Raw genomic sequence first — 26,965 nt, 5'->3', positions numbered from 1 at the left:
GAATGGTTCAGAATAAATAATGTCTTATACGGCCCCTCATAGGATAAGGTCAGACAGATATTTTGGAACGAGTCCATTTAAAAACAAATAAGAGAATTTTAAAATCAATGCGTAAGCGAACTGGGAGCCAATGAAGAGATGACAGAATGGGAGTAATATGTTCTTGTTTCCGTGCATCAGTTAGCAGACGGGCAGCAGCATTTTGGACTAACTGCAATCGAGCAAGTAATTTCTGGGAAAGTCCAACATAGAGAGCATTACAGTAATCCAAACGAGTTGAAATAAAAGCATGGATTAAAATCTCAAAGTCATAACGAGAGAGGAGAGGTTTAACCTTGGCCAGTTGTCTCAGGTGAAAAAAACTGGATTTGACCACTGAGTTGATATGAGTATTAAAAGTTAGAATACTGTCCAGTTTCACACTTAAACTCGTTGCTGCCTGCTTCAAGTGATCATTTAAAACTCCTAAGTCGACATGTGCCTTAGAGACGTCACTTGGACCAAATAACAGAACCTCAATTTTTTCCTGGTTTAAGTTTAAGAAGTTACATGACATCCATGTCTTAATGTCATCAATACACTCCAATAGCTGTTGAGCAGAAATGCTTCTTCCCGCTTTAACGGTATGTAAATCTGGCTGTCGTCAGCATAGAAGTGGAATTAAGTCCACACGGACACAAAATGTAACCGCCACATACATAAATGAACCTCAAACTTACCCTGTGAGCGATCTCTAACAATGTCTTATGCGCTTGAGGGTCCAGTATCTTGTGCTTTTGTCACAACAGCCATTAAGTAAGGGTTAATGGCCGACGAAGTGTGCGGTTACTACTTTTTAACGCACGCCGTGGAAGCCTGAACCGTCCAACGCGAAGCGGAGGACGGTTGCTTCTGCGAAGTGCGTTAAAAAGTAGTAACCGCACACTTCGAAGGCCATTAACCCGCTTATACCATGGTCATTTACAAAAAAAAATATTTTTCAATCAGTTTTAGTACTTTATTCTTGTTTTTTTTTCGATTTGGATCACTTTTCTCATAAACAGCGTACTATATGTTACGTGATGCGGCGCGATGCGCCGCATCACGTAACATATAGTACGCGTCGCGCAGCACCACCGCTGCAGTCAAGATTCGGCGATATATATATGCTGAACGTCCCGATGGGTTGAATAAAGCATCAATTCAGAGGGAAAGTTAATCGCTTACCGCTTGTTTTTGCCCAGATGATGAAGCAAAAGGTTGTTTTACAGAAGCCGGCGCAGTGATACAAATCATTTAAGCTAGCCGACCGGAACTTCTTTTTTCACCATGCGGTTATCAGGTTTTAACGCATACCCAGCAGCCAATCAGAATCGAGTATTCAACCGGACCATGGTATAAGGGTGGATATTGGCTGTCTGCATGTAAAAAATGGGTTAACTTGTATGGGGCATGCAGGTGGGCCTCATGACATTATAAGATTGTAGACCGCTCGGTGGATGTACACGCACACAAGCAACAGGTCAAACACTTAAACAACATATACGGGTAAGCAAGGGGGAAGTAGGTGGGACTCCAGTAGGTCATACAGATTTTTAATTTTTTCAATCCCCCCCGATGTCTTTGGACTGCGCAAGTAGCTCATTAGTGCTGTTCACGTGATATGTGCACACAGTCTGAATGTTAGAAATTTAAAGAAATAGACAGAGTGTAGTTTGTTTGGGCCTCCTACAGGCACTTAGGTATCATCAGTACACCCCATGTGTGGGGTATTTGCATGCTGTCAGTAAGGAGCCAGTGCACGCACCTAACTAAAAACTAGATTGCACCGTTAGGGCATGGTATGGCAGGATCACCCATCCCTCACACATGTGTGTAACCTGCATTACCCTTACAAATACTTCACAGCATGCACAACAATTCTATTCATTTTCATGATGTCCCTTAAGGTGGCCATAAGAGCCTCAAGGGAGCTGCAAGACACACTTGGAGTACAATCCAAAACTCATCACAGAAACACACAGACTATACCGATTGATGTTAAAAGCATTTTGCATTTAATATTTTTTCTTGCAAGAGAGGTCTGAAAAGCTGATACTTTGGCTAATACAATGTTCATCACTCACAGCAAAATATCAGTTCTTTACCAAAATCTACTTGCACTTGTGTCACACTCCGGGCCTTGACGGCCGTCAGCCTACATCTATTCCAAATTATCTGCCAATGAAGCTCCTTATTGACTAAACACACCTGTAACTAGGTCATCAACAGCAGACAAAGCAGGATTTCAAGATGCAGGCCCTCAAGGCCTGAAGGGTGACACCCCTGATACTTCTTTTAGAAGTTAAAGATCACAAATAACTTTTCAAGTATAATATCCAGTCACTTGTCTATATCTGTGCAGGAATGCAAAAGAACCCAAGGTACTTAGTACATATACTGACGTAGCATGACTTCTGTCCAAAACACCAACAACAACGACAACAAAAAAACACACACATGTATATTCCAGTTAAATAACATACAAAATTGAAAACAAAAGCACATTTTACAGAGTGAGAGTTGGATCAATACAACTGTGCTGAGTCTCAATTTTTTTCCATTATTTTTTAACCTGAAGCATGTGTCTACATCTATGCCTGCTGCTTAGTGACTCGCAGTTTTGGGCGAATGGGATTGGGTTTCACTCATAAATGTTTTAAAGTGTAGAAATATTTATGATCATCCACTTTTATGGCTAATCCATAGCAGACCCATTAGGCATACATTAGTGAGTGAAGTATATTTGACCTAATCCTGGTCCTCACATAGAAGTCAATAGCCTACATTAAGCCTTCCTAAATAAAAACTATGGCCTGCAAAAGCAATGCTTTTGAACTAGTCACTTGAGTACCACTTTGATGATCCTCTCTCTCCACCTTTTGCTAATTGGGAAATTCATAACTCGAACATGATCCCTCTTTGGCTATTTCGAGTCTCAGGGGCTGAGAGGTAAAGAAAGGAAGGGCAAAAGAAAGGATGATATCTAAAGAGAAACTCAGATAGAAAAAAGAACAAAGAGACAAAAGAGAGCAATAAACAAATGTAAATATAGTAATAACAATAAGACAGTGTTTGTTTGGACCAGCCCTGTACAAATCAAAGACATTAGCATCAGTGTCATAACTTATCTGAGACTTTGAAACTTAATTCTGCTTTTGGTGCTGCTGACTAACAAAATGATCTGGAATCAGATTTGCCTTTTGATAATCACATCAAAGAAAGCAGCAAATGAATGAAAATTGGATCAGTGGTGCCATATTAGTTACAATGAAAACAGCCTAAAAGGCTATTTGACTTCATGAGAATACTTCTGTCATTCAAAAACATAAGAAAACTATTTTTCTTTTACAAATGCTACAGTGGGGCTTTGTTGCTTCTTGTCTCTCAGTCACTCCAAATTTATAAAGGACCCACGGTAAGACATCAAACAGCAAAAGATGAAAGTTTCTCCATTCTGTCATGATTTTCATTCCAGAAAAAGAAAAGTGTGTCAGAGAGGTTTTTGCCATCACAGCTTGCTGTTACAAACCACCGATGTAGTGTTGCTGCCTTCAGCATGTGCTGTGTTTAGGAGATAAATAGTGACAAGTGGAAGACCCTCCAGAGATCTCCTCCTCCTTTGTCACCTAGTCAGACTCTGGGGCTGCTCTGGATTAGCTGCAGTTCTGGGCTGAACATGTAGGAATAGTTGGACACTTAACACGTTTCCATAATAAACCATATGTCTGCCATTCTCATCACTTCCACAATTGACTGAGATTGGGAGGAAAGTTGCAAGAAACTGATTAGCATTATTTTCTGAACCCCCCAATGAGAGACAGTAGGTTTTAGTTATGGGTTTTTCCAAGGAAAGTAAGGAGAAGGGACAGTAAACTGTCCGGAATGCAAGCGTCCCTGCAGTGAGGCTTAAAATGAGTTTGCTGTTACATACAAATACATGGAAATGTTCATGTCCAAATTCTGTTTCCAATTTATGAAAATACAATTACCAGAGAAAAGGACATGTAAATGAGATCCGTTATGTCCAACGTAATTGACAAATCTTGGCCGTGAGTAAGAACTCTAAGATGTACAAATAGCAAATGAGTGGAGCCATTTTCAAGCCCTCATTTCTCCCTCTTTCACTCCTCTTCCTCAATAAGTCAACCCTGGCATGAATATAAATGGAGGCTGGTGAGGAGCGGGGACCGGGTGTCAGTGAATGGCTTTCTGCTCAGCCTCTGACAGCAGCACACCCTAATGGGTTCAGCCTGACTGGATTCAATCATGTCCCCTGATACCCTCTGAAGAGGATGCAAATTGTCAATCAGCCTTCCCCCTTCGCCACGTTCCTCCTCATCTCTTGCTGCAGTCTTCATCTTGTTCCCTATGATCATCTTGCCATCCTTCACCTTGCTCTTACGTCTCATCCCCTCTTCTTACATCGTTTTAGGTATTAGCTTCGTGCCGTACTTCCCTTTTCGTTTTATCCTAATCTCCCTAAACAATTTGAACTTCCTCAAGTTTTGCTAATGATAATGACTGCAGAGAAAGTCACAAGGGTCAGCAATTTACATTATTAGAAGTCCTGCAAAGCTTGTGCTGGATGTGATTTTAAGCGTATTCATGGTGCATGTCATTACAATAAAACGAGCCAACCTTTCTGCAGTTATGGAAAAATAAACACGATTATTTGTTTTCAACAGATAGCATGAAAAGTCAAATGCTTTATCAAACATAGGGTAGCAAACTAAAAATGGAAAAAAAAAAATTGGTTTAATTATACTGTTGTTTATTCCAGCAATTTAAGCAAATGGCAGCAGCTTGGAGGAGATGACATGTTTTGATTTGCAAAGGTTAACATATTTATTGAATAGTCCCATAATGCAATTCTGTTTCATTAGCTTCATCTATAAGCAATCCGGTTGTAAAAGCTCTTTCTGTGGGGTCAGGCATGATGAGGCGTTATTAAGCATAATTTTCCATCAGATGACAGCTTAAGTCACCCCGTGGGCAACAGGTGCTCAACACTTCACTTCACAATGGAAAATCATGGTGCACAAAATGAAGAACACATGACAGAGGGGGCTTTACATGCTGGGAGGAGTTTGCCTAAAAGACTAAAATTGTTGACAGAATCAGATTTGTTTTAACATGTTGTTCTGTCTGTTTGCTGTTCGCAATGAAGGCTTTCTGTTTACGGGAGGGCTGAGGCCAAATGGAGTGGGAGAAGGGTAAGGGAGAGGGCACACCATAGAAAAGAGAGTTTCCAACAGACCAGACAGTGTGAACAACACATCACATTTGTGTTTTTTCAAGGAAGATAAAGTGGATTCTAACCTAAGCTTTTTATCTGATATTTTTTTAAAGTCCTGCTCTGATTGTTTCTTAATCTATTGTAAAAGCGTTCCCAGTGTTTTTTTATTATGATTTTGCCTTCCCATTTTTAGGCAAAATCTAAATAAAACTGTGTTGTTTTCTAGGAAACCGTGTCTGCAGTGCGGCAGGAGTTCATTAAAAAACTGAATCTGAGTTGTGGGCGGGACTGTTACCGTGGAGTAACCCCACCCCTGCTTAGCAAAATCCTTCTTTTTACGCGCTCTATCGCTAGCTTATAGCCCTTCACAACCCCAACCTCTCAGTACCAATACAACAGAAATGGAAAGCAATATCAGAGCTATCCAGCTGTACAGTTGGAGCCAAACGCCAGCTCGGATGAGAAAAAAAAGACGTACATAGATCTAGCGAGAGCCTGTGTCCCACTGATTATAGCTTCTTTGTCATAACTACAAGCTTGTTCCAATGCCATTTCTTCATCTGCTCCTGATTCACAACGATTAGAATTTTTGTTTTTGTTTTTTTAACTGTTTTTTACTGTTTTCTATAGTCTTATCTCCCTCTGTGTTTTTTAACATGTTTTAATGTTTGTCTCTTACTATTGTGTTCAGCACTTTGTCTCAACTACTGTTGTATGAAAGAGCTATATAAGTAAAGTTGAGTTGAGTTGAATAAAGACTTGCTATTTTAATCTCAATTTTCTATATATTTGTCCTTCATGAGAAAATACAAGAAAATGTAAAAACACCAAAAGCACAATTTTCATTGGAGTGGGTCAATAATGTTTGAAAAAAAACGTCTTGGATCAATATTTTCAAATGTCTTTTTTTTCTTTTTGTAAAATAGCCAGTTCTTTACTCCATACTGTTGCATTGTCTGAAAACAGTACACACTTAAGAAGTTGCAAAAACTAATATCTGAAGACCTATCTCTGAAAGACTCTCGTTCTTCTAGAACAGCTCCCAGGTAAGGTTTATTAAAAAGTTCATCTGCATTTAATTTATTAAGTTAAAGACTTTCACTTTTCATCCAAGAGGTTTTCTCTATTCAAAATTGTGAAAATTGATTTTCACAGTTTTGAATTGAAAAAGCCTCTAAGATAAGAGGTGAGATGTTTGCAACTTAATAAATGAAATGCGGATGAACTTTTTTTTTTGCTTTCTAAAGGCTACCAGAGAAAGAATCTGCCAATTCAAATGTATTTTTGCAGCCTTGCAACTCCAGTTGTAAGGCAAGTTAGATTAAAAATACATATCTTTTGTAATTTTTTTCCCATAAAAATCAAATTTCTCTTTTGAAAGTAAACAAACAAAAAACAAAATAATTGTGCAGCACTGTCTAAAAGATTTTGTTGTTGTTCTGCCATTCAGAGATTTAAATGGAGCCTCCTCCATGGCTAAGTTGATGCCCAGCAATTAGCTAAGATAAATTGCTGGACTCTTAAGATAACTCCTGTAAATAATTGATCCTAAAAAGAAACATCAGATGGAGGCATGCTGGAGCTACAAGCATCAGCGTCAGCAGGTGATGTATGGAAGCCCGGTTAAGAGCCCATTTCCCTCCCGATCCATCGGGAGAGGAGAGGCTGCAGTAAATAACTACTACATCACCAGAGGGGAGGGTGAGGGGGGTGAGGGGCCTTGGAGAAAAGTCGAGAGAAGAAAACCCCATGCATTCTCATAGCTTTTCTCTCTTTTTACGCCTCCTGTTACAATACTTCACACATTCATTCTTTCCTGTTTCCCTTTTGCACCGCCTCTTCATTCCGCTGTTAGTCTCAATTTCATGTGCTTTCTCATCCTCTCAGCTCTCTTTCTTACATTCCAGCATGCCTGTGAAACATAGCTGAAAGGAAGATGGAATTGGATGGCTCACTCACAGTTGTTTCTCTTTGAAACTTGTAAGATGTTTGATATTGCTGGACTCAGTTGTTACAGTTCACTATCACCAGTTAGTTACAAACATGCAGCGAGAGCCTGAGGTCTTTCACCTGAAACCGATTCAGCATGTCTGCCTGACAGATACATGCTGATTTGGGGGAGTCAACAAACAGTTGGACGCTTTCAGACAAAGTTCTTGTTTATTGTTTTTCTTACTATAAAAGGCATAAAACTTTTTCACCAGCCCAGCCTATATGTTTACAAGTTGTTTTGAAGTGTCAATTGGAACGCAGTGTTGAACAGATGTACTTCACTCCCTCCGTTTTACCCAGACCTTCAGGGAAACCGGCACACACAGCAGCACTTTTTGACAACTCTGTTGTCAATCCCACCACTTTTGCCCTCCCGCCAACCCACAGCAAGGCAACAGAGGGTTTAATCCCTTTCCACAGGTTGAAACCACCTCCTCTCTTATCTACCTCTTTTCCTGCTCCTCCTTGAGTGATGGACAAGCTGCTTGAGCTGCTGTGGAAAGCAGCCGGATGGGTCAAAGGTGAGTGAGTGGAATAATCCATTTATGAAACACTGCTCTCCCTCTGAAGGAAAGCTGGCGTAAGGAAGGTCAGCATGTAGGCTCTGTCCCTCCTCAGCATCAGCCAAAGCTTGCACTGCTCTATTCACTCTCTTACCTTGGGAAGCACATCGCTGGCTTATCGCCCCAGAATTGGCTGTGTGGCATGAATGCAGGCAGAGAAGAGAAGCAAGAAGAATGTTTAAATGGGGTTTGAGTGTGAATGCCTTGCCTTTTTCACTCTATCTGCCTTAAGCTTGTTTCCCCCCCATCTTTTTTTTATTCTCTCCGTTGCCTTTATCTCAGGGTGTTCTGCTGCACATCGAACATCCCCATGAGATAAAATCATCTCCTGTCAGTGATCTGTGTGCTTGAAATGATCTGAGAGAGCCTGTCTGAAGAGGATCACGTCTTTTAGTGCAAGTCAGGCCTGGATCAAAACCATTTCTGTGGTGAGAGTGTAAATTACTAAATTAAAAATATTGACAAGACTTTAAAATGATGTGGAATTGAACAAAGATTTGCTTTTATCTCCACATAGAAATTTGTGTTTGACTGTGGACGCTTTCTGTGGGCCAAAGAGTAGAAGCAAACCGAAGAAAATGAAGAAAATCTGCTTGCAGTGCAAATATAAGGAAATGTGAATTACGAATGTAGAAAATATCTACTGCAAAAACGAACAGTTTGCACGAGTAGAAAACAACGAGTAGAAACAACCAGAATTATTTAAAAAACAATGTCAATAAAATTATATGAAGCAAGTAATTTTGTAAGAAATGCAATTGCTTTTTTGAGTTCAGTCTGATCCTGTTTCCACTTTAAGAGGTTCAGATTTAGAAAGAAAGTATCACTTTGACTATGTTCTGAGCAAACTGTGGTGGAAGTGTAATTATCTGGGGTTGATTCACTTTGCACTATCTTCATTCAATAATATGATTGTTGGTGAACAGTCTAAGCATACGCAATAATTAGTATATTTATGTTACTGTCTCCTTGTTAGTGTTCTTTTGGATAACAATGTTCTACAAATGCAATATGATGAAGCCTAATCTGTAGTAACTTGAGTCAGAGGGTTGAGAAGATTCATGTGGCTATCAGAGAGAAGAAATAACCCACTATGCATTATGAGGGGCCGTACAAGACATCTTTCAGTTTTAACCACCTACATACATACATTCTTGGATTGTCAGCATCAGGGCAGCATTCTGCTTAACTAGGGCCCTGTGACTGTGTGTGCAGAGGGTTAACTCAATTATTAGCTCAGGTCTTACAAGGTTAATGACAATGTGTTCAACTCAACTAAGGGGAAAAAGAAAAACTCCTTACCTTGTAATCACAACATTACATATAGTCATATGCCAACAGTTTTATTAAACATGAGAAAGAAAAAAATGATGTTTTACATGTTTATCTATTACTGTTATGATAAATTGTTTAAAAATGACATATATAAAGTCTACAATAAGATATTATATTTTGATATTACATATTAGGACCACAGAAATAACATATTTTCCATCTTGTTATGTGTTAGAAGGGGCTGTTCATACTTAAAATGGGAAAATATGTTTTTATTGTAGTCTTCATGTCACTTGCACCACTGTACTTTAAAAGCTTTACATATTCTGTGTTAAATACCAAGTGCTTACCAATAAAGATTCATGATATAAATATTAGTCCACTTCAGCGTTGCCGACCCGGAGAATTTAGCTAAAGTGGTTAGCATGGAGGGACCACAGATCCGCATAAACCATGGATGTGAAAAAAAAAAAGGGGAAAAAAAAGACTTAATTCGATCCTGCCTCTTTTCACCATATTAGGAACGTCTGAGTTAGGTGGAGTTAGCTCCAGCCAATATGGCTGCGCTCGTGGGCTGTCAATTTAGGCCTCAAGTAGGGGACTGTAGAAGTCAACGAGTGACATCAGAGACGCTCCGTGCAGTAATATAAATGTCTATGGATTAGGTTCAGTCAGATCATAAACTGCACGATTGGTTCAGACCTGCTGTTTTAGCGAGAGAGGAGTTGACTAGGTAGTGAAGCATAAATGACTCACGCACAACTCACCTGGAGTGAAAATAGAAAAAAAAAAATTCTGAGCCTAACTAAATAAATAAAATAATTTTCTGAGCCTTTCCCATCAAGTGCATTTCCACATATCATTACATCGGTACATTATAGGTAGATGAAGTAAACAGTACATGGAAATGTACAATCAAAATAAAAATTCTAATCTTGAACTCTGGTCCCACACATTCCTGTTATGTGTAAATAAAATGTCTGACGCTTTGTATTAAACTAAAATGAACATCGAATGATGTTATATTTGGACATAAGATAGTGGACAAAATGTGCACACTGTAGGCCTATCGAAATCCAGAACTGGTTTTGGACGGACATACGCAAAATTGCTGGATCTATATGTCTGTATGACATCTAATAAAATGTCAATCGGACGTTCAAATGTTAAACGGAAATTGACGTTGAAGTAAGTTTGTTAATAGATGCATGTTATTAGAATGTATGTATGTGAGGGCGAGAATGTATGTATGTGCGAGTGATAATATATCTATATGTGAATTAGAATACATGTATGTATGTATAGATTTCTTCTCACCAAGCAGCTTGCTTATTGTAGATTGGCTCATCCCAGTCTTGTTTAGCTGTAAAATCTTCCCTGGTGTCCTTAGACAGTTCTTTGGTCGTGGTCATGGTGGACAAGTTGCAGTCTGACTGTTTGTGAACATGTGACTTTTATACAGATAACCAGTTCAAATGGGTGCCATTTATACAGGTAAAAGTGGAGGATTGAAGAGCTTCGTAACCCTTGTGCTATCTTAGATGTCCCAACCCTTACATTGACGTGTTCTCCCCACCATGACCAAGGTGGATAAAGGTGGAAAGATTTAATTTAATCCATGGACACCAGTGAAGATCACAAATCATTGAAGAAAAAAGGTTCAGAGCACTGTTAGTGGGTCTAGATGACCCAACTCCCAAAGTTAAAGTGCCTAGGATAGCACAAGGGTTAAAGAAGTAACAAGTCTGTGAAAACTAAAATTCTTGTTTGTTTATAGGTGTTAAACACCTACTGTTTTCACCATCATAGATATAAATTCTTTAAAAATCCTATGTGATTTTTTATTTTTATCAATTAATTTCTTTTTAAATAATTCTGTTTATAACAGTTAAAGCACACCTATGATGATCATTTATGTATGTGCAACCTGGCTCTGAAAGTTCAACGCTGGAGATGCAATGGGACTCAGCTTCCAGCAAGAGACATTTTCTGTCTGAAGTTGGTAAAAGATGGAGAGGTAATTGAGCACTAGACAACTCCACTTCTGGAGACTATGGCGGCAATGGAAATGTCTCCTTTCAGACCGATAAAAATGTCCTTTCATTCTTGCTGTAATTGGACCAGGGACAGTGGGGTTGTACTTTGGCCCGAGGAGGCAACCTGTAGAAATGCCTACCACAATACGTCTATTAGAAGGATGACGCCAGGGACGTGAAGAAAATATAGCACAAAAAAAGTAACGCTGATGAGAAAGAATAAAATGAAAATGTCTTGCAAACACATCACACACTAAAGAAATGTACAATTGGTAGATGTACTGTAAGCATGCTGTTTGTAAATAAATCTTACAGACCTGCAAAGCCTATTCGGTCCTCCTCAGATGGGGTAACATATGCAAAGAAAATGCAATTGCGAGATGATAGTTAATTTTGCAGTTCCTCCACTCATCTTTAGTCAAAAAAGAATTCACATAGATCAATTCTACTTTGACTAAAGATGAGAAGAGTGAAATTTTGCTTGCTTCCACTGGTAAATTGCTTGATGTAGAAGAAGACATTTTTAGTCAAAACAGACCTTTATGTTTTATTGAACTATGCCTCAGTTAAGATACACGTTATGCATCTGCAGGGGGACGCAGACTAGGATTGACATATAGACTGGTCTGCAGCTCAACAGTCTTCACACTCAGCAAATTTTAACACTAGATTCCAACTGGTTTTAGAACTAACATTTAACTTCACCAAATATCTGATCTATAGTTGCCCATCTGATGAACTGCACCAAACACTTATCAGTTTCTGGCCACCCATGACTTCAATACTTCTTCACATATTAAAGATGCTGACGACTACAGCCTGGAAGGACCTAACAACACCTGAAGTTTTTGAAATGCTCTAACCATGTATGGTTAGAGTAATGGTCTTTCTATTGCTATCTGACCGCTCTCAGACACCATCAAATTTTTACACTTGCATAATTCTTATGCTTCTAACACAGATGAATTCTTTTTAAACAAGATATCTACTTGAGGACTTCTGTATTCCACCCACTAAAAGGTGCCATGGTGAATATATAACCAGCCTTTTTCATTTTACTTGTCAGAGGTGAAAAAAGGACACGTTTTCCACATGTAGATGAGCAATGCAGGTTTATAAATTCATATACAATACAATACAGTACAGATAAACATCTGGATTGTTGTCTGGCTAATGACAGATCAAATTAAAAAAAGGCTGAATACCATTGTCAATTCACAAACTTATTTTATATAGTAATAAATCTGGTATCAGGCGGAAATGTTTCCTTCAAACTGAAATAAGCAGATCATAGAAGATTTTCCACTGCAGTTTTTTCGATTTGATCAGTTTCAGTTGCATCTCTTTGTTTCTAAAAAAATCTGTGAATCTACTAAAAGTGAAAGTCAAGTTAAAGCAAATACAATTTTAAAAGGCAACATTTAAAAAAGACGATTGCAGCACCTGATGACTCAGTTGGAAATGAAAAACAAAAAACCATCAACAGAGCAATCCCTTGGCAATAAAGGTTTTCATAACAATTCAGTTCTTGTGAATAGTCATACATAGACACCAATAAAGCCCCAAATGACTCTGATGTGCATTTTTCATATAAAAAAATAACAACACAAATACAAATGGGCGAATGGGGCAAGTAAATCTTTAAGGCAATAGATGCAAATAACTCTCTTGATTTGTCATATCTGTCCTGATTTTTAAACATATAAACACAACTGCATAAAAAATAGAACAATTACTACTAAACAAAGTTTCAGTGGTAAACTCACAAATTTGTAACTTGATGAACAGGAAAAAGTAATTAAAGAAGAAAACAGTAACAGTCATTTTTTTCCTTATTACTATAAAAAATAACTCATTTCGGTAGAGCAATTTCTCACTTCATTTGATGGTTTATAGTCATTTGTTTGAAGTCAGATTTGTCCAAAAGTCTAAACATGCTACCCTTCTTCTGTCAGAAAAATAACCCCTACAAATTGGGGAGAAAAAAAGTGAAGAATGGAAAAAAAGTCTCATAAACCTTCTACTATTCCAGTTAGAATTGTTCAAGAAAGATGAGCGTTGCTGGGAAGAGGTGTGTTTGGTCAGAATTAGTTGGCATTTTTTTGGAACATTTAACCGGCACATATTGGCCCTTGTTGGCAGCAATAAAAGAAGGAAAAACAGAGCCAAAAGGAACCACTGAAAAAAGACAGAATGACAGCACGAGGTGGGAAAAAAACTGAAAAGAGGTGAAAGAGCAACTTTGGCAACTGCTTCTGTTTTATAATGCCGCCCAGATCCAAATGCAAAGTCTGCCAGTGATTGGTCGGTTGCAGTTAGGTTTTGGCATGAGCTGCAGCGACAGCTGTTTGGAAATGATGGAAACCCCAGAGAAGACGGGGAAGGCAAGAACAATCCAGAATTATTGTAAAATTGTGTTGTTTCAGTCCTTTCACCCAAAACAGCCCGGCACCACACAGAAAGAAAATTCAAAACTGCAACATATTAACAATAGGACAATTCAAAAGGTACTCTTATATCTGTGCTACACTTTGCTGAAATGTACACCATGTAATTTGATGCCTTGAAACTTAGGTTTTACTTGAAAATATTTTATACGATACATTGTATTTAAAGCTATTCATTAAGAAAGAACATTACTTTGCTCAGTGGTTTTGAAGCCATGTGTTAAATGTGTCCTCACAATGTAAAAAAGTAAGAGTAACCAACAATCCTGTGCAAATTACACTGCCATGTATAATAATGTAAATCCCTCTCTTAACACGGTGAGCTTTACCAAGCAGAGAAACAGATGGCTGCCTCACAACTTCCCACTACATAACTACAGAACTATGCAAATACAAAAGCAACAAAGATCAACTTGTGGCTTAAAGTACTTCCACAAATATCTTGCACACAGCTCCGATTTTTCTGCCAAGTTTCCGGCAATAAACAAAGGTCTTTTGTCAGCTTTTTTACCCTCTGACAAACTTGCACCACATTTTCAGTGAGTAATCCAGCAGAGGGAATGATACCACCTCTGCAAACACACATGATCCAAGTCCACCATCTTTAGTTCTGCCCCCCCCCCCCCCCCCCCCCCCCCCCCCTACCTTGTAAGAACATGGGGCTGTGCACATCTGGCTGTTCAATCACTCAGTGGCTTGCAAAGCCCAGGCAGCACAGTAGGCTCGGCATGCCAAGTACTATGGCACAGTGACCAGCAGCTGAAAGGCTTGTTAACCAACTAAAACACACCACCTGCTAATTAACAGACTGATGGCGGCCAATCGTGAGGCTGCACCACGGCTGCCAGTTAGGACAGTGAGATCTTCAAGACACAATCCAATCAGATTATTTCTCTGATTTGCTACTTGGTATGAATACTTATATTTACACCATCCCCCTCTGAGAGCAAGTTTACTTTGACCCTTGTAGTTGTTGAGGTATTTTTGTGAAATGTCCGACTGTGAGTTTTAAACTAGGGGTGTAATGATTAATTGACTTAATCGATAAATCAATTTAGATTCCTACGATCCAACAAATCGATCTGTCTGAGGCAAGTTGTTAATCCAATCGACCAATCCCATTGTAAAATCGTTTCAAAATTAGATTGAGGCACAATAGGTTTACTTTAAATGCAAAAATCACAGCAGACAACACACGTGATAACAGGTAAAAATGATCAAGCCATCATTTCAGTCCAATGTGTAGAAACATTTGAATTTTGCAAAAGCATGACGGATTATTTTGATGCTAAAAAGCAACAATGGACTGAACTTTATGAAAAACTAAAATGTGAATGAATTTTCCATTATTTCTTGTTTACTTTTTTGTTTGTACACATATTTAATCTACATTTGATTTTCTTGCAAGTAATACAAGGAATCTGGAAAACTTCACCTGTACTATTTAGTACCAGGTATTAATCTCTGAGTCACACTGGAGGAAATTTTGGCTAAGGACGTCCTGGACCTACAAATCATATTGTAATTGTTACACTCATGGTAGCTCAACCATGGTAGCTGTAAATCTGGTACATCCTGCAAAACCGTGGTAAAAAGTACAAAGGGAAGTTACGCTATACAGAGAAAATGGAAAAAATACTCAAAACCATCCAGACCTCCCTGAAAACACCTACACACGCACACATACACAGCAGGGCAGGACTTGTCCGTCCATCAGGGCGTGCACATGCAAGTGAAAGTGACAGACGGCTGTTCACGGGCTCTTTCAGGCTGCTGCTGCAGGTGGAAAGCATCCCCTGTTGTGGGCTGAGAAAACAAAGCCTTACACAAGACCAAACTGGAAAAAAGATGGAGAAAAACCAGCTCTGGGTGAATAATAACATGATAGCAGTGGGTTGATCAAAAATTCTCTAAAAGTGATTGGCTTTTTCCTGCTCACACACGGGTGGACGGAGACACAGCAGCAGGCTGGAAGCCTTCTGATGGTGAGGATGGAAGGCTGATGTAAAGAGGTTAATAAAGCATGCTTCATTTGCTTCTTAAGTCTTGCAGAAAGGGGTAGTCTTGCTTTAAGATATGTGATCTGACTCCCTCTCAGCTCTGCCTCACTATCTCTCTTTCCAGCTGGGCTACATTGTAATACAGGCACATGCACGCTCACTCACACTCGCTCTGCCTGTCTGACACAGACTCTACTTAAAGCGCTGGAGAGGACTGAGGCTCACACTATCAGCACAGCTTCTCAATGGGGGGATGCAGCCAAGAGCAGACAGAGCGGTCATTCCACTGGAGCCTTCCGCCGCATGCGTGAGGAGGGGACGACAAGTGAGGAGGGTAAATTAGCCCCCTGTCATCACAACATAGGAGTTTTTTTTCTGACAGAGAAGAGACACTGGAGAAGGAGGAGAGTGGATCTGCACGAATGTGGCTGACACAGCAGTGACATGATCAGCCTCCCATCACTCAAATCTTGGCCGGTTTGTGACACACACCCCAGGGTGTTTTGCTTTTGGTGACTGGTTGTGTTGCCAAGGATTTTAAAAGCAGCTGAGCAGCAGTGAGGTCCAGAGGAGGGGGGATATTGGGAAGAAAACAACAACAACAACAACTTAACAAACAGCAAAAGAAAGAGAACAGTATCTTTTTGTCCAGTCTTTGGCTTTACCTGTGGTGGAATTTCCAGCCTGAACACAGAAAATGGATGGACTCAATTTAGAGGAGTGAGTCTGCTGGGCAGCCAAACATTCTGACTGAACTCTTTCCCTTCTGATCACACTGCTCAGGTAAGGGCGTGGAGCTCGAGGAATTCCTTTGGTGTTTGTTGCTGTGACGGTTCAGACGCAAATAACGTGCCTGTTGAAGGGGGGGGGGGGGGGGGGTGGCTGCGAATTTGGCAAGAAAAGTGGTGGAAACTGAAAAGCAGCTGGGCTCCATCACAGCTACCCTTTAAGAGTTCTGTCAGTTCTGTTTAAAATGGGAACCAGCGTTTGTCTCCGCCATTAAAGTCTGCGCGATTACAGGTTTACAGCCGGCAGGTGCGCGAGGAGGTTCCCGCTCCTGCAGGTGCGTTTCTGCCGCGAGCGCGTGCGCTTGTTCCCCCCTCGCTGGATGTGCAATGCTGCTGTGAGCTGTCGCCCTTTGTTGGAGCCGAGGAGGCAGCGGATGAACAGTCTACATGCGGATTATTCAGATGAAACTACGAGCACATTTTATTGGTTGGGTTTTGATACGTTCCGCGTCTTGTGAGGTGCGCTTTCTGTAAGATTAGAAATGCAAAAAAATAAAATAATAACAGTCTCATTTCTAACAAAAAAAGGAGAACCTCTTGCGATCTGAATTTAATTAGGGTATAAATTACCTGTGTGCACACTATTCTTCTTGAATACTTAAAATCCTATTGTTTGACAAAAGAAGATGAATTATGCCTAACCATTCAAGCTTAAACATTGACTCACTTTTCTCATTCAAAATAATTTAAACAAATACGTATATGCTTCATGGTGAACAGCTGACTAACACAACTTTCACGTCACAATCATATTAACCGCCCATAAATGTAAACTTGATAGCACATGACCATGAGAACAGAAAACCTCTAACTCAGAAAAAGCCAATATGGCTTTATAAAGTTGAATACTTATAATAGAAAAAAAGGTTTTCTTCCACAAATGAAATTGTTTAATAAAGTTCTCGAAAGAGGAAGCAGAGTATTTTGTTCTTGGAAGACTTTAGAAAGGGGTAAACTTTCTGAAGTGAGAGTAACTGGTGCTGGAAAGAAGGAGAGTCTCATAACTGGAAAGTATTATGGTTTCCTTCCATTTATTGGCCCTCACCAACCATTTATCAAACATTTATGGTCAAATCTGCAAGCAAACTGTCTGTACAGTCTTTCATTTAACAGATGGAGACTTTCTTCAACTGCTGTTAATTATTGCACTGCTCCTGTGGTGAAACTTGTCTCTGCAGGGATTTTCCTCCGAGCTTCTCTTCATCGCTGAGTTATTAAAAAAGTCACAAACATCACTGATATGAGTCTGTCATATTAATCTAGGGCAGTGCTTTTGCACAGACATTTGTAATAGACGTATCGTGGTGTGTTGCCCTGCAGACTCGGCCTTACCATGTCCTGGTTGTTGGCCGCGTGGATTAGCCTCGGTTTCCTGCTGTTGTGCCAGGCCACACTCTACCAGACCATCCAGCAGCACCATGTGGCCCGACCCGGACGAACTGACATTCTCACCTTGGGTACGTACGCTACATTTGCCTCTGTAACTAGAGTTTGACCTCGGTGTTGCCACACGTCCCTCTCTGCGGGGTTGCAGTTGTCAATGCTGGCTGTTGGAACAGCAAAGGCCTGCTGCAGTTTGTCAGAGGGACTTGTCGCTGTGCTGCCACGATGATTCAGAGAATAGCAACTGGGAGAATTCCCCATTGTCGTTCTAACTCCTTGCAGAGTGATTGGGATTTTTGGTATTTCTGTGCAGAAATATGGGTAAGACGTTGCTTCCTTAGCTGAGCTTTATGCCTCTGTTTAAATCTCAGCCTGACGATTTCTGTAAGAACAACAACACTGGGAGCTAGAAGATGATTCATGTGTGTGGCGAGGAATTCTTGACTCCTGAATCTTGCTGACAGACTATTACGAGTAGGACAAGCTGGAGGCAACAATTCATATTACTGTGCTGGTAGCTAGGGGTGCTTTGATCACTGTGGTTTGGATTGAAATTATATTTTCTTTTTTTGCAGTGAAAACGCTCGCCAATTAAGCCTGACGCCTTCTGTAGCACGAGGGCTAAAGGGGAGGGTAGACACAGAGGCGGATCTACTGCTCTGATTATGGAAAAGCTTACTAGAATTGCTTACAGTGCATATGGGGGTGTTACAAGGAGGGTTTTTAGAGCAATGCAAATGCTTTCCTTAAGCCTCTAACTATGAGTGCGACTTTAACACTGAACCCTCACGCAGAGGGGGCTTTTTCTGGATGCCATGCGGCTGTTAAACATTGATGCTGTCTGCTTGGTTCTCTTTGTGTGTGTTGCATTGGCATGTAAAAAGACAGTAACTGAAGCACAGCAAGTGAAACAAAACAGAGGGAAAAAATGCTCCAAATTTGTTATGCTTGTGAACACTGGTGACTTCAGGGAGTATGTCAAAAAATTGTTTTGTTGGAGTGGAACAGCTGACACATGAAAATACCAGCATTGATGAATAGAAAGTTTTCAAAGTATCTCCATCCTGTTAATTGGAGCAAGAGGGTGGGAAGCAAGCGTCAGGGAACCTCAATGAAAATTTAATGCGTGGCTTAAACTTTCTTTTTTACTTTTTACATTTTTTAACCAGTTATCACATCAAACTTTGTGCAAAGGAACTACAGTGATGTGTGATGCTCAGTAAGTGTTCCCCTAAATCTATTTACAAAGGGTCAGGCTACCCAAAGATGGTGATGGGCTAGGATTCAGAGAGGTTTCCTGTCCCACAGATCAACTAACATTTTCTGTTTGCTAGAGGGCTCAGGCGCTTACATGTTCACACATTTTCATGGGTTCTCTGGGGACACAAGCTGAGTTACCGACTCATCGGGTCTAAGAGGACCAAAGCTTGTGATTGAACTGTGTACAGATTAGTAAGAAGCATGCCTTATTTTATCTCAGTTTCTTTTTTCATTTTATAAAGATTTACTTCAATGAAAATTGTGTTTTTGGTGTTTTTAGCATGTTCCTTTGGTATTTTAATCATGATGAAGAACATACATAAAGACATTTAAGATCTTACTTTGCATTTGAGTATTTCTTTATTCAAATCATTGTGAATCAGGTGCAGACAGAAAAATGCCATTTGAAAAAGCTTATAGCGGTGACATAGATGCTACAATCGGCGGGCCAAAAGCTTCCTACTCCGCTCCATTCTGATGCATCAGCTTGTAGATGACCATGTACATCTTTGTTTCCCGGTCCAACTTGGCCTTTTGGCTCAAAACTATACGGCTGGATAGCTCCAACATTGCTCGCCATCTTTGTAAATGTTGGGGTTGCAAGGGGCAGTAAACTAGCAGGAGATCGTGTAGACAGGTGGATGATGGGAATTGGGGGTTGGCTTGCTATGCGCCAATAGTTCCACCCACAATTCAGAGGTGCATTTTTAATAAAATACATTTCCGTGTCTTGGACACAAGTTTTGTCTGTAAAGAATTACCAGTGATGGAACACAGTCACAATTAGCTTTGACAATATAATCTAAAGATGTAATTTTAGAATTCTCATCCATTGGCTGTTCAGTGAGAACAATGTTCAGTGTTTATTTCTGCTGCTTTGCAACTGTGCAAATTAGTGTTCATCGTGTTTTTTTAAAGAAGCTTAAACTGACATCAGTCTTCCTCAATGCTGAAGTGGCCTTAACGTATCAAGCAGCACTGTTCTCAGAATTGTAATGCTATCATGGAAATTTGTAGTGGAATTCTATTATGCTTTCAGGATGTGGCAAAAGAGATTTGAAAAGGGAATTAACTGAGTGCCATGTTTTGTTTTTATAGAGGCAAAAAGACATTTCTATGTAAAACAGCTGATAATTGTCATAGTTTTCGTAGTTTCTTTTGAGCATCTATGTTCTAAACCCACACTAGAAAAGCACATTTTGGGTCTCAGCTGATCTGTTCAGTAGAGAAAAAACAAAATAATTAAAGCCGTAAGATTTTTAAATAGAAAAAATAATTTGAAGAAAATGGTGACGATGGTTGGAATACCGAGTGACGAGATGGGTGACCGCTTGGTAACATTTCAGGACTCCGCTCTCTTTCCCATGAGCCTCTCCTTCACTCAGCCTCTCCTGCGCTCTGGTTGTGCAGCTGAAGATTGATGATGTCCTGATTCTGGTCAGCCAATTCTAGTCTCTCAAGAAATAATCCACTACATTGACAGATGAGCTGAATGTGACATGACACACACAAGCTGGGCTTTGCACTCTGCACACCTGCCATCAATGTGAGGAGCAATGCCAAGACTACTGCTATGCAAACCAGGCCATCCCAAACTGAATATTCTGGACTTTGCCAGCAAACTGTAATAGTTTTAACCGTATACAGTATGTGCAAGTGAAAGGAAATACCAATTAAACATTTAATGCTAGCAAAATACATTTTTGCCATATTTTTTCATTGTTTAAATTTTTTTTAAAATAAAAATTGTAAATATGGTACGTATTAACCCTAAGTATATATGGTTCATATTATCTTGTGCTTTCAAATCTCTAATATGTCTAAGTGCATCTCTACAGAACTGCACTTTATGCACGTTATAAAAGCCCCTTTTATGCATCACCACAGCTCTTTATATGAAGAAGTAACCCAATGAAAGGCTTAGATAAACTGATGGGAACGGCAGTGATGAAAAAGACAATGAAGCAGCAACTGTAGATGAAAAGCGTAATGCATTATAGCACGAAATAGGTTATGATATGTTTACAGCTGCCGATAGCTAATGCAGTGGATGTAATGTTTTTATCCACTGGCTTGCTATGTCTTATAAAGTCCAATCCCAGATGATTGGAATGCATCTTAATGAGCTCCTTGTTCAATGTGCCATAATGCTCCCTCTGCGTTAAAAACTTTTTCAGATGGAAGAAAACATGTAATTACTTTGATTAGCCAAGATGCATCATTTGGTCAAATAAGAGCAACACTGTGATGGGAAGCCTAAGTGCATTAAAGAAGCACAAAAGGAGCAAACATGATTCCTGTCAAAACACTTTTCTAAAGTTTCCTTTAGAAGCCAGGAACTGATCTGTAAATTTAAAAAAAAAAAAAAAAAAAAAAAAGGAAATACAAACCAATCATTTTTACAGTTCAGGTTCCAAACATTTTTTTTTCTTGTTTTAATGTTAGGGAATAATATAAAAAAAAGACAACAACTCCTGAATCCTCATTTGGTGCTGCCACACATTTGGATATTAACTCATGAACATAAACTAATCACAACGACCCAATAAACATTAAAAAAACGGCAAGAAAAATCTTTATTTTACCCCTCCCAGTCATTTTTAAAGTGACAGTCACTCATATCACAACTAAAGAGGCTTTCCAAGAAAACAATGGCAGATCCATTTATACTGCCCACATAAATGTCCTAATACAGAGGCTCTATTGTCCGACGTTTGTTCTGCAGTTAAATCCACTTTATCGTATAAAACTATGGGGACTAATTTGTGGGAGATTTGAGGGTGAAAGAAGATTCAATTAAATGACATTCGCTCAAGTAAATAAGTCCTTTGTTGTGTCTTGGAAAGTGGTTAAAAAGGAAATCTGTTATCTCAGCAATGGCTCACACACAGCTTTTCTGCAGTATAAGATCAATACTTCACACACTCAAACACACACATGCGTGCCTGGGGTCTGGAAAAAAAAAAGTTTTGTTAGGTTGAAAGTGCCATTTTTCATCCATTCATTTTTTAATGGGTATACGTTTCTGCGTGTATCATGTCAAACATGCTAATAAAAAGCTAAACTAAACTGCATGGTGATGAGAATCCCAAGTTGTTGTAATGCTAATTTAATTGGAAGCTTTCATTTCACGATTGTGGCAACTAAAAAATTCCTGCTGTTTGCCAGCAAAGGAGCTGAAATCCTATAATAGCTTTACATGAGATTATAATTGCTTTAATAAACGGTGGTCTTAGGTGGAGTGCTCATCAGTGGCATGTGATGTCTCTTTATCAAGTAGCGTGCCCTTCAAGGCAATGAAACCCCTTCTGAAGAAAAACAGGTGAACTGATCATCCAGGTGCCGAGCAGTTCTCTCCACACAGCATACCTCTCCTCCCAACTCTTCATCCGCTAGCTGCCCGCCCTCTCAGCCCCGTCTCTATCGGCCCCTTGGACGATTTGTCATGGATCAGATGAGACAATTTGTCATGGATTAGTGCACTTAAATGTCTGTGTGATAGTGGAAGCAGTCATTGGAAAAGCTTAGGAATCCTATTACACTGTCTTTTATGGCCAGCTCGACTGGAGAAAAAGGACTGGAGGTTGGATTGGCCTTTTTTTTATAGCCTGTGTACTATTTTCCAGATTATTTTTTTTCTATGATCAGATAGTCACTTTGAAATGAGTTTCATGTGTTTAAAGTTGGAGTGGCCTACTAGACCCAGTGTTGCTCCTTCTAATAAAGTACTTATTGAAAGTGCTGACAATTAACTGACCACTTACGAGGTCTTTTAATCACTTTTATGTTGCTGCTTAATGACTGTCTCTTACCCACCAATACTGAATTTTAACCACACACTTGATTATAAAATACTTTGGGTTAAATCTCTTTTTGTAACTGTTGGCAACAACTTTTAAGAAGTGGGTTCAAAAATATGTACGGTACTTTGTTTTCCTGAATCTGAACTGGTCCTAAAAAACAAAACAAAAAGAAAAACGTGCACAATACATTAATAAAGATTGACAAACATAGCTGGTATCTCAAACTGACTCGAACCGCTCTGGGTTTATTAGATAAAAGGTTTTGTTTGAAAACAGTGCTGGAAAACTCCAGCATTGGAGTTGAATTTGATAGGAATTTGACATTTGGTAACATGCATGTGATATTGTTCCTATTCTCATTCAGCTGGAATAACTTGTGATTATTTTCAAACAGGAAGTTGCACAGAACTATCCAAAATTATGCTATTCTTTAAAAAAAGTATCAATGGAAAATGTTGCAGATGTTAATGTAAAATGAAAAGAAGTGTATTTTTACCAGTATGACAATTTTTGACAAACTCACGATATTTTTGATTTGTTGAAAAAATGTTCTTAAAAGCCCTCCGACTGGACTGACTGTCGCCTTAGCCCAGCATTGGCTGGGTAGGCTCCAGCGTCCCTGTGGCCCTGAATACGAATAAAATGGAAAAGAAAACAGATGATGGGAAAAGTTTAAATTCATCTCTATAAGGAATTTGTTTCTGAGCGACAACTGTGAGGAATTAACTTTTTGGGTTGGCATCTGTGAAAAAGAAAAAGAAAAAATGTTAGTCAGTATTGGTTTTGTTGCTCCAAAATGTGAAATATTGCTCTGTCTTAATTTTATATTTCTAAGAAATATGTAATTTTTTAAAATGACAGCATGACTTCCCATCCAAAGTTACAACCAAAGCGATTTATTTACAAAGCATTTTTATGTGGAGGGAATATAAAAACAAGAGACATTAGTTTTTATATGTTACAGATCATAATGCCATCTCAGTATTTGGTACTATTTTTCCTGACTAAACCTTAATTTTTTAACTCATAAAGACGGGACACATGTTGGCTTTTTTATTTGCCAGTATTCCAGTCCATCTTTCTGTGTATCCTGAGTGATTTGATGTACCTTGCATCTGGACTGGATTCAGGTCTATTTTTAGTCAAGACTGCTTGTTATTGTTTTATCCTGGAAGCTTGTTAGAAGCAGAACTGAGCAGCTCCAAAAACCAGTGCAGTGCACATCTTGTCTTTTCTGTTTTTTCTTATTTATCTATATCTAAAGAGTAAAACTGACCTATTAAATGCTTTAAAATACATTTTTGCCACTTTAATGTAAGTAAAAAACATGATTTGTTTTTGATAAAGATGTGTTAATCTAAAACATATGCTTGTGGTGTAAACATAGTTTTTCCCCTTTTGCATAGCTGGATCATTGTTTTTGTCAGAAAAATAAATATTTCTTTTGATGGTTCTATTTTACTTTATTTACTTCTGATACATTGTCACTGACCCATAGAAAACCAATTGAGGCTGCAGTCTGTGATTCACACATGCCTCCGCTCCAAATTGATCCTTATTTCTCACTGAACGTTTAGCCCTTAGATATTTATTTAGACATATCTTTCAGCTTTGAAGCTAACCATGAAAGGCTTATTAACTGGCTCTGCAGTATCTCTCTTCTCAACCGAGTTTTATGATATCTTTCAGCTTATTTGTCTGGTTTTCTAGTGTGCAAGTTGATGTTTTGATTCAGTGTAAGGATTTTAAAATGTTGTTTCAGCAATAGTGGACAGTAATTTTTCTGCCATATCCTGCCTGCTCGGAACCAACAAGTGGATAGAAAAATCCGATTAAGTGTTTGGATGACAAATCAAAACTAACTAGATGTGATAATTATAAAAATGTTTGTTAAAAAATGAAATGAATTATATTGTCTTGTGTTTATCCTCTGAAAGATTATCAAAATTATGGTTTACATCTTCTTTCGAAATATCAGATCTCCAGTGCATGCATTGAATTGTTGCCCAAGGTGACTTACTTTCTCGGTTTGCTCCAGTGAATCATTCATTTAAGGCCTGACAGGGGACAAGAATGGATTATGGAAGTTTGAAATTATGGAAACCAAAATCCTCATGCTTGAATATGCCCCAGCTTGTCAAATGAATGATTGAATGTCTGACTAAATTTGCCACCATGGGTGCTCTGTCAGCAATAGCTGAGGTCTATTTGTCTTGTCTGATGTGTCTGGATCAGTCTACATGACTGCGGCGGCGAGAAGGAAGCAGCGTATTGTCTTATCGCAGCCTTATCTGACAGCAGGCGCTCTAATAATGGAAGTTAGGTTGAGATGTCACGGCTAACTGTTTGTCACCGCACAGCTATACAGAACACGACGCATGATATAGAGGCAGCCAAATGTCTGACTAAACAGACAGGAAATCTGATTTAATCTGCTTCAACCAGCATGTTGTGGAATTCTTTCTTGCTGTGGATCTTGTGTTAAAGTGCCAGTCACTGTATGCACAGAATGGTGACAGCCGGCTGAAAGGGTAGAAGGACAATTAGTATCCAGAGGCTCTGCCGTGTGTCTTCATTTGCCACCGTGTCTGAGGCACATGTCAGGTTGCCTGAACATGACTCAATGCCCTGGTGGCTGTTGGGCAGCAGCGCTGGAGAATAAAGGATGAGGTGGCACCTGCATGTGCCTGACCGTAGCCTAATGACCCAGAGGAGACTCATTTCTGGCAGAGTCTCTCTACTCTTTCACTTTATGCTTTTTGTGGTGCTCTGAACATGTAGTTCGTCCATTAGGTCTATAGCTCATCCACCAAAGGTCTCATTGCAATCTCCTTCTTCTCCCAGATTGCCCTGCATGCCAGCACCCGTCAATTTGCAGTTGGAATTTGTCAGGGGGTGTCATTTTGTTCCTCGGGCAGCCATGCAGGAAGGGATTTTCTTTCCCTCATCTTCCAAATGTTTAAGTGCAATAGATACAGAGCTTTTCCACTAAAAAGCCGTTTTGACCTGCTTTCTTAAAGTTTAGTGGGCTGAGTTTAAATGAGGATTAAAGATCTCTAAGGAATTTCTTCAGCTTTTTTTTTTCCTAAAGTCATCAGTAGACTTATGAAGATGCCATACAGCTGCACTGATTGAATATAATTCCTCTTCCATGTGACTTCTTTGATCAAAACATCTTTATCCTCTCCATGTGGATTTCCGATTTTCACACATGCGTGCGCAGATGCTAGACCAAATCCCTCAGCCTCGCTCATCAATCCCGCTATTTTGTTTTTCTTTAAGTACTTGTATAAAGTAGTCATTTTTATAGCCTATGAGACTAAAGCTCTTTCTTAAAATCAGACTTTTTTCGTTTATGTTGCAATGTCACAACATTTGCATGTTGCATCATGTATAGTTTGCTGGATCACTAAGACAGAGAGATCTCCAGAACCTGTTTCAAATTCTATATAACATTTATTAGTACATTTTGCTCAAGTCTGATTCATTTCTTACAAGCTGTTTTGTGCGTTACCCCACTTCAGAGCTGCTTTCTTTTACAGTGGTTGAAATGGGGTTCATGTGAAATGAAAAGTCTACTTACTGGTGTATGCTCTCTTCATTGAGAACAAGGGATTCATTTTCACTTTCTGCAGATTTGAAGGTGCTTAGCACAATGTGAGGTTTTGCTGAAAAGAGAAGGAATGCCTCTGGCTCACTTACAGTAATGCACCTTAGCTCTTAGTGTTACATTCTCCCTATGAGCCAAGTCGACACAGAAGAACACTCATGTCTCACCTACTTTACCCTGTTCCACCTGAGCACAGCCTATGCATCAGTCTTTAATTGAAGTGTGAATAATATGCAGAAGCTTTTTGTGATAGCAAAGTGAGCAGTAGTCCTACTTTTTTTCTTTTTTTTTCTTGCAGAATGCATGTCGCCCGGGGAACCCTAGCTGTACCTCAGCACTTATTCTAGTGATAGTTACACTTTTTTTGCACTTTTGATAGTAGTTACTTGCAGTATGTCGCAGTGCTGCACCTTTATGTTCAGGCTGCTGGTGTGGCAGTTTTACTTAAAAAACTCAACGAATCAAACACAAAGCATGTTTTCTGCAGGAGCTGCTTCACCTCACATCTTGTTTAAGTATAGAGGACCTGTGTACATGCTGTCAGAGCAATC

General features: G+C 39.4%; 1 protein-coding gene across 2 annotated transcripts in view; it reads left to right on the top strand.

Annotated features, from left to right (window-relative positions):
* The first annotated feature begins 15,718 nt into the window (after window positions 1-15,718).
* The window catches only part of LOC101163164 (protein FAM19A1), a 129,384-nt gene continuing 118,137 nt past the window's right edge, over window positions 15,719-26,965 (top strand). Inside the window, exons 1-2 of one of the 2 annotated variants that reach the window (XM_004068850.3) lie at window positions 15,719-16,353; window positions 17,679-17,815. In XM_004068850.3, the coding sequence (XP_004068898.1) occupies window positions 17,692-17,815 (124 nt within the window). In that variant the 5' untranslated portion in view covers window positions 15,719-16,353; window positions 17,679-17,691. The remainder of the gene's footprint in view (window positions 16,354-17,678; window positions 17,816-26,965) is intronic. The other variant, XM_011475064.2, reaches the window with a different exon arrangement.

This window comes from Oryzias latipes, chromosome 5, assembly GCF_002234675.1.
Source record: "Oryzias latipes chromosome 5, ASM223467v1".
Taxonomy (NCBI): Eukaryota; Metazoa; Chordata; class Actinopteri; order Beloniformes; family Adrianichthyidae; genus Oryzias; species Oryzias latipes.
This window is presented reverse-complemented; position numbering and strand designations above follow the sequence as displayed.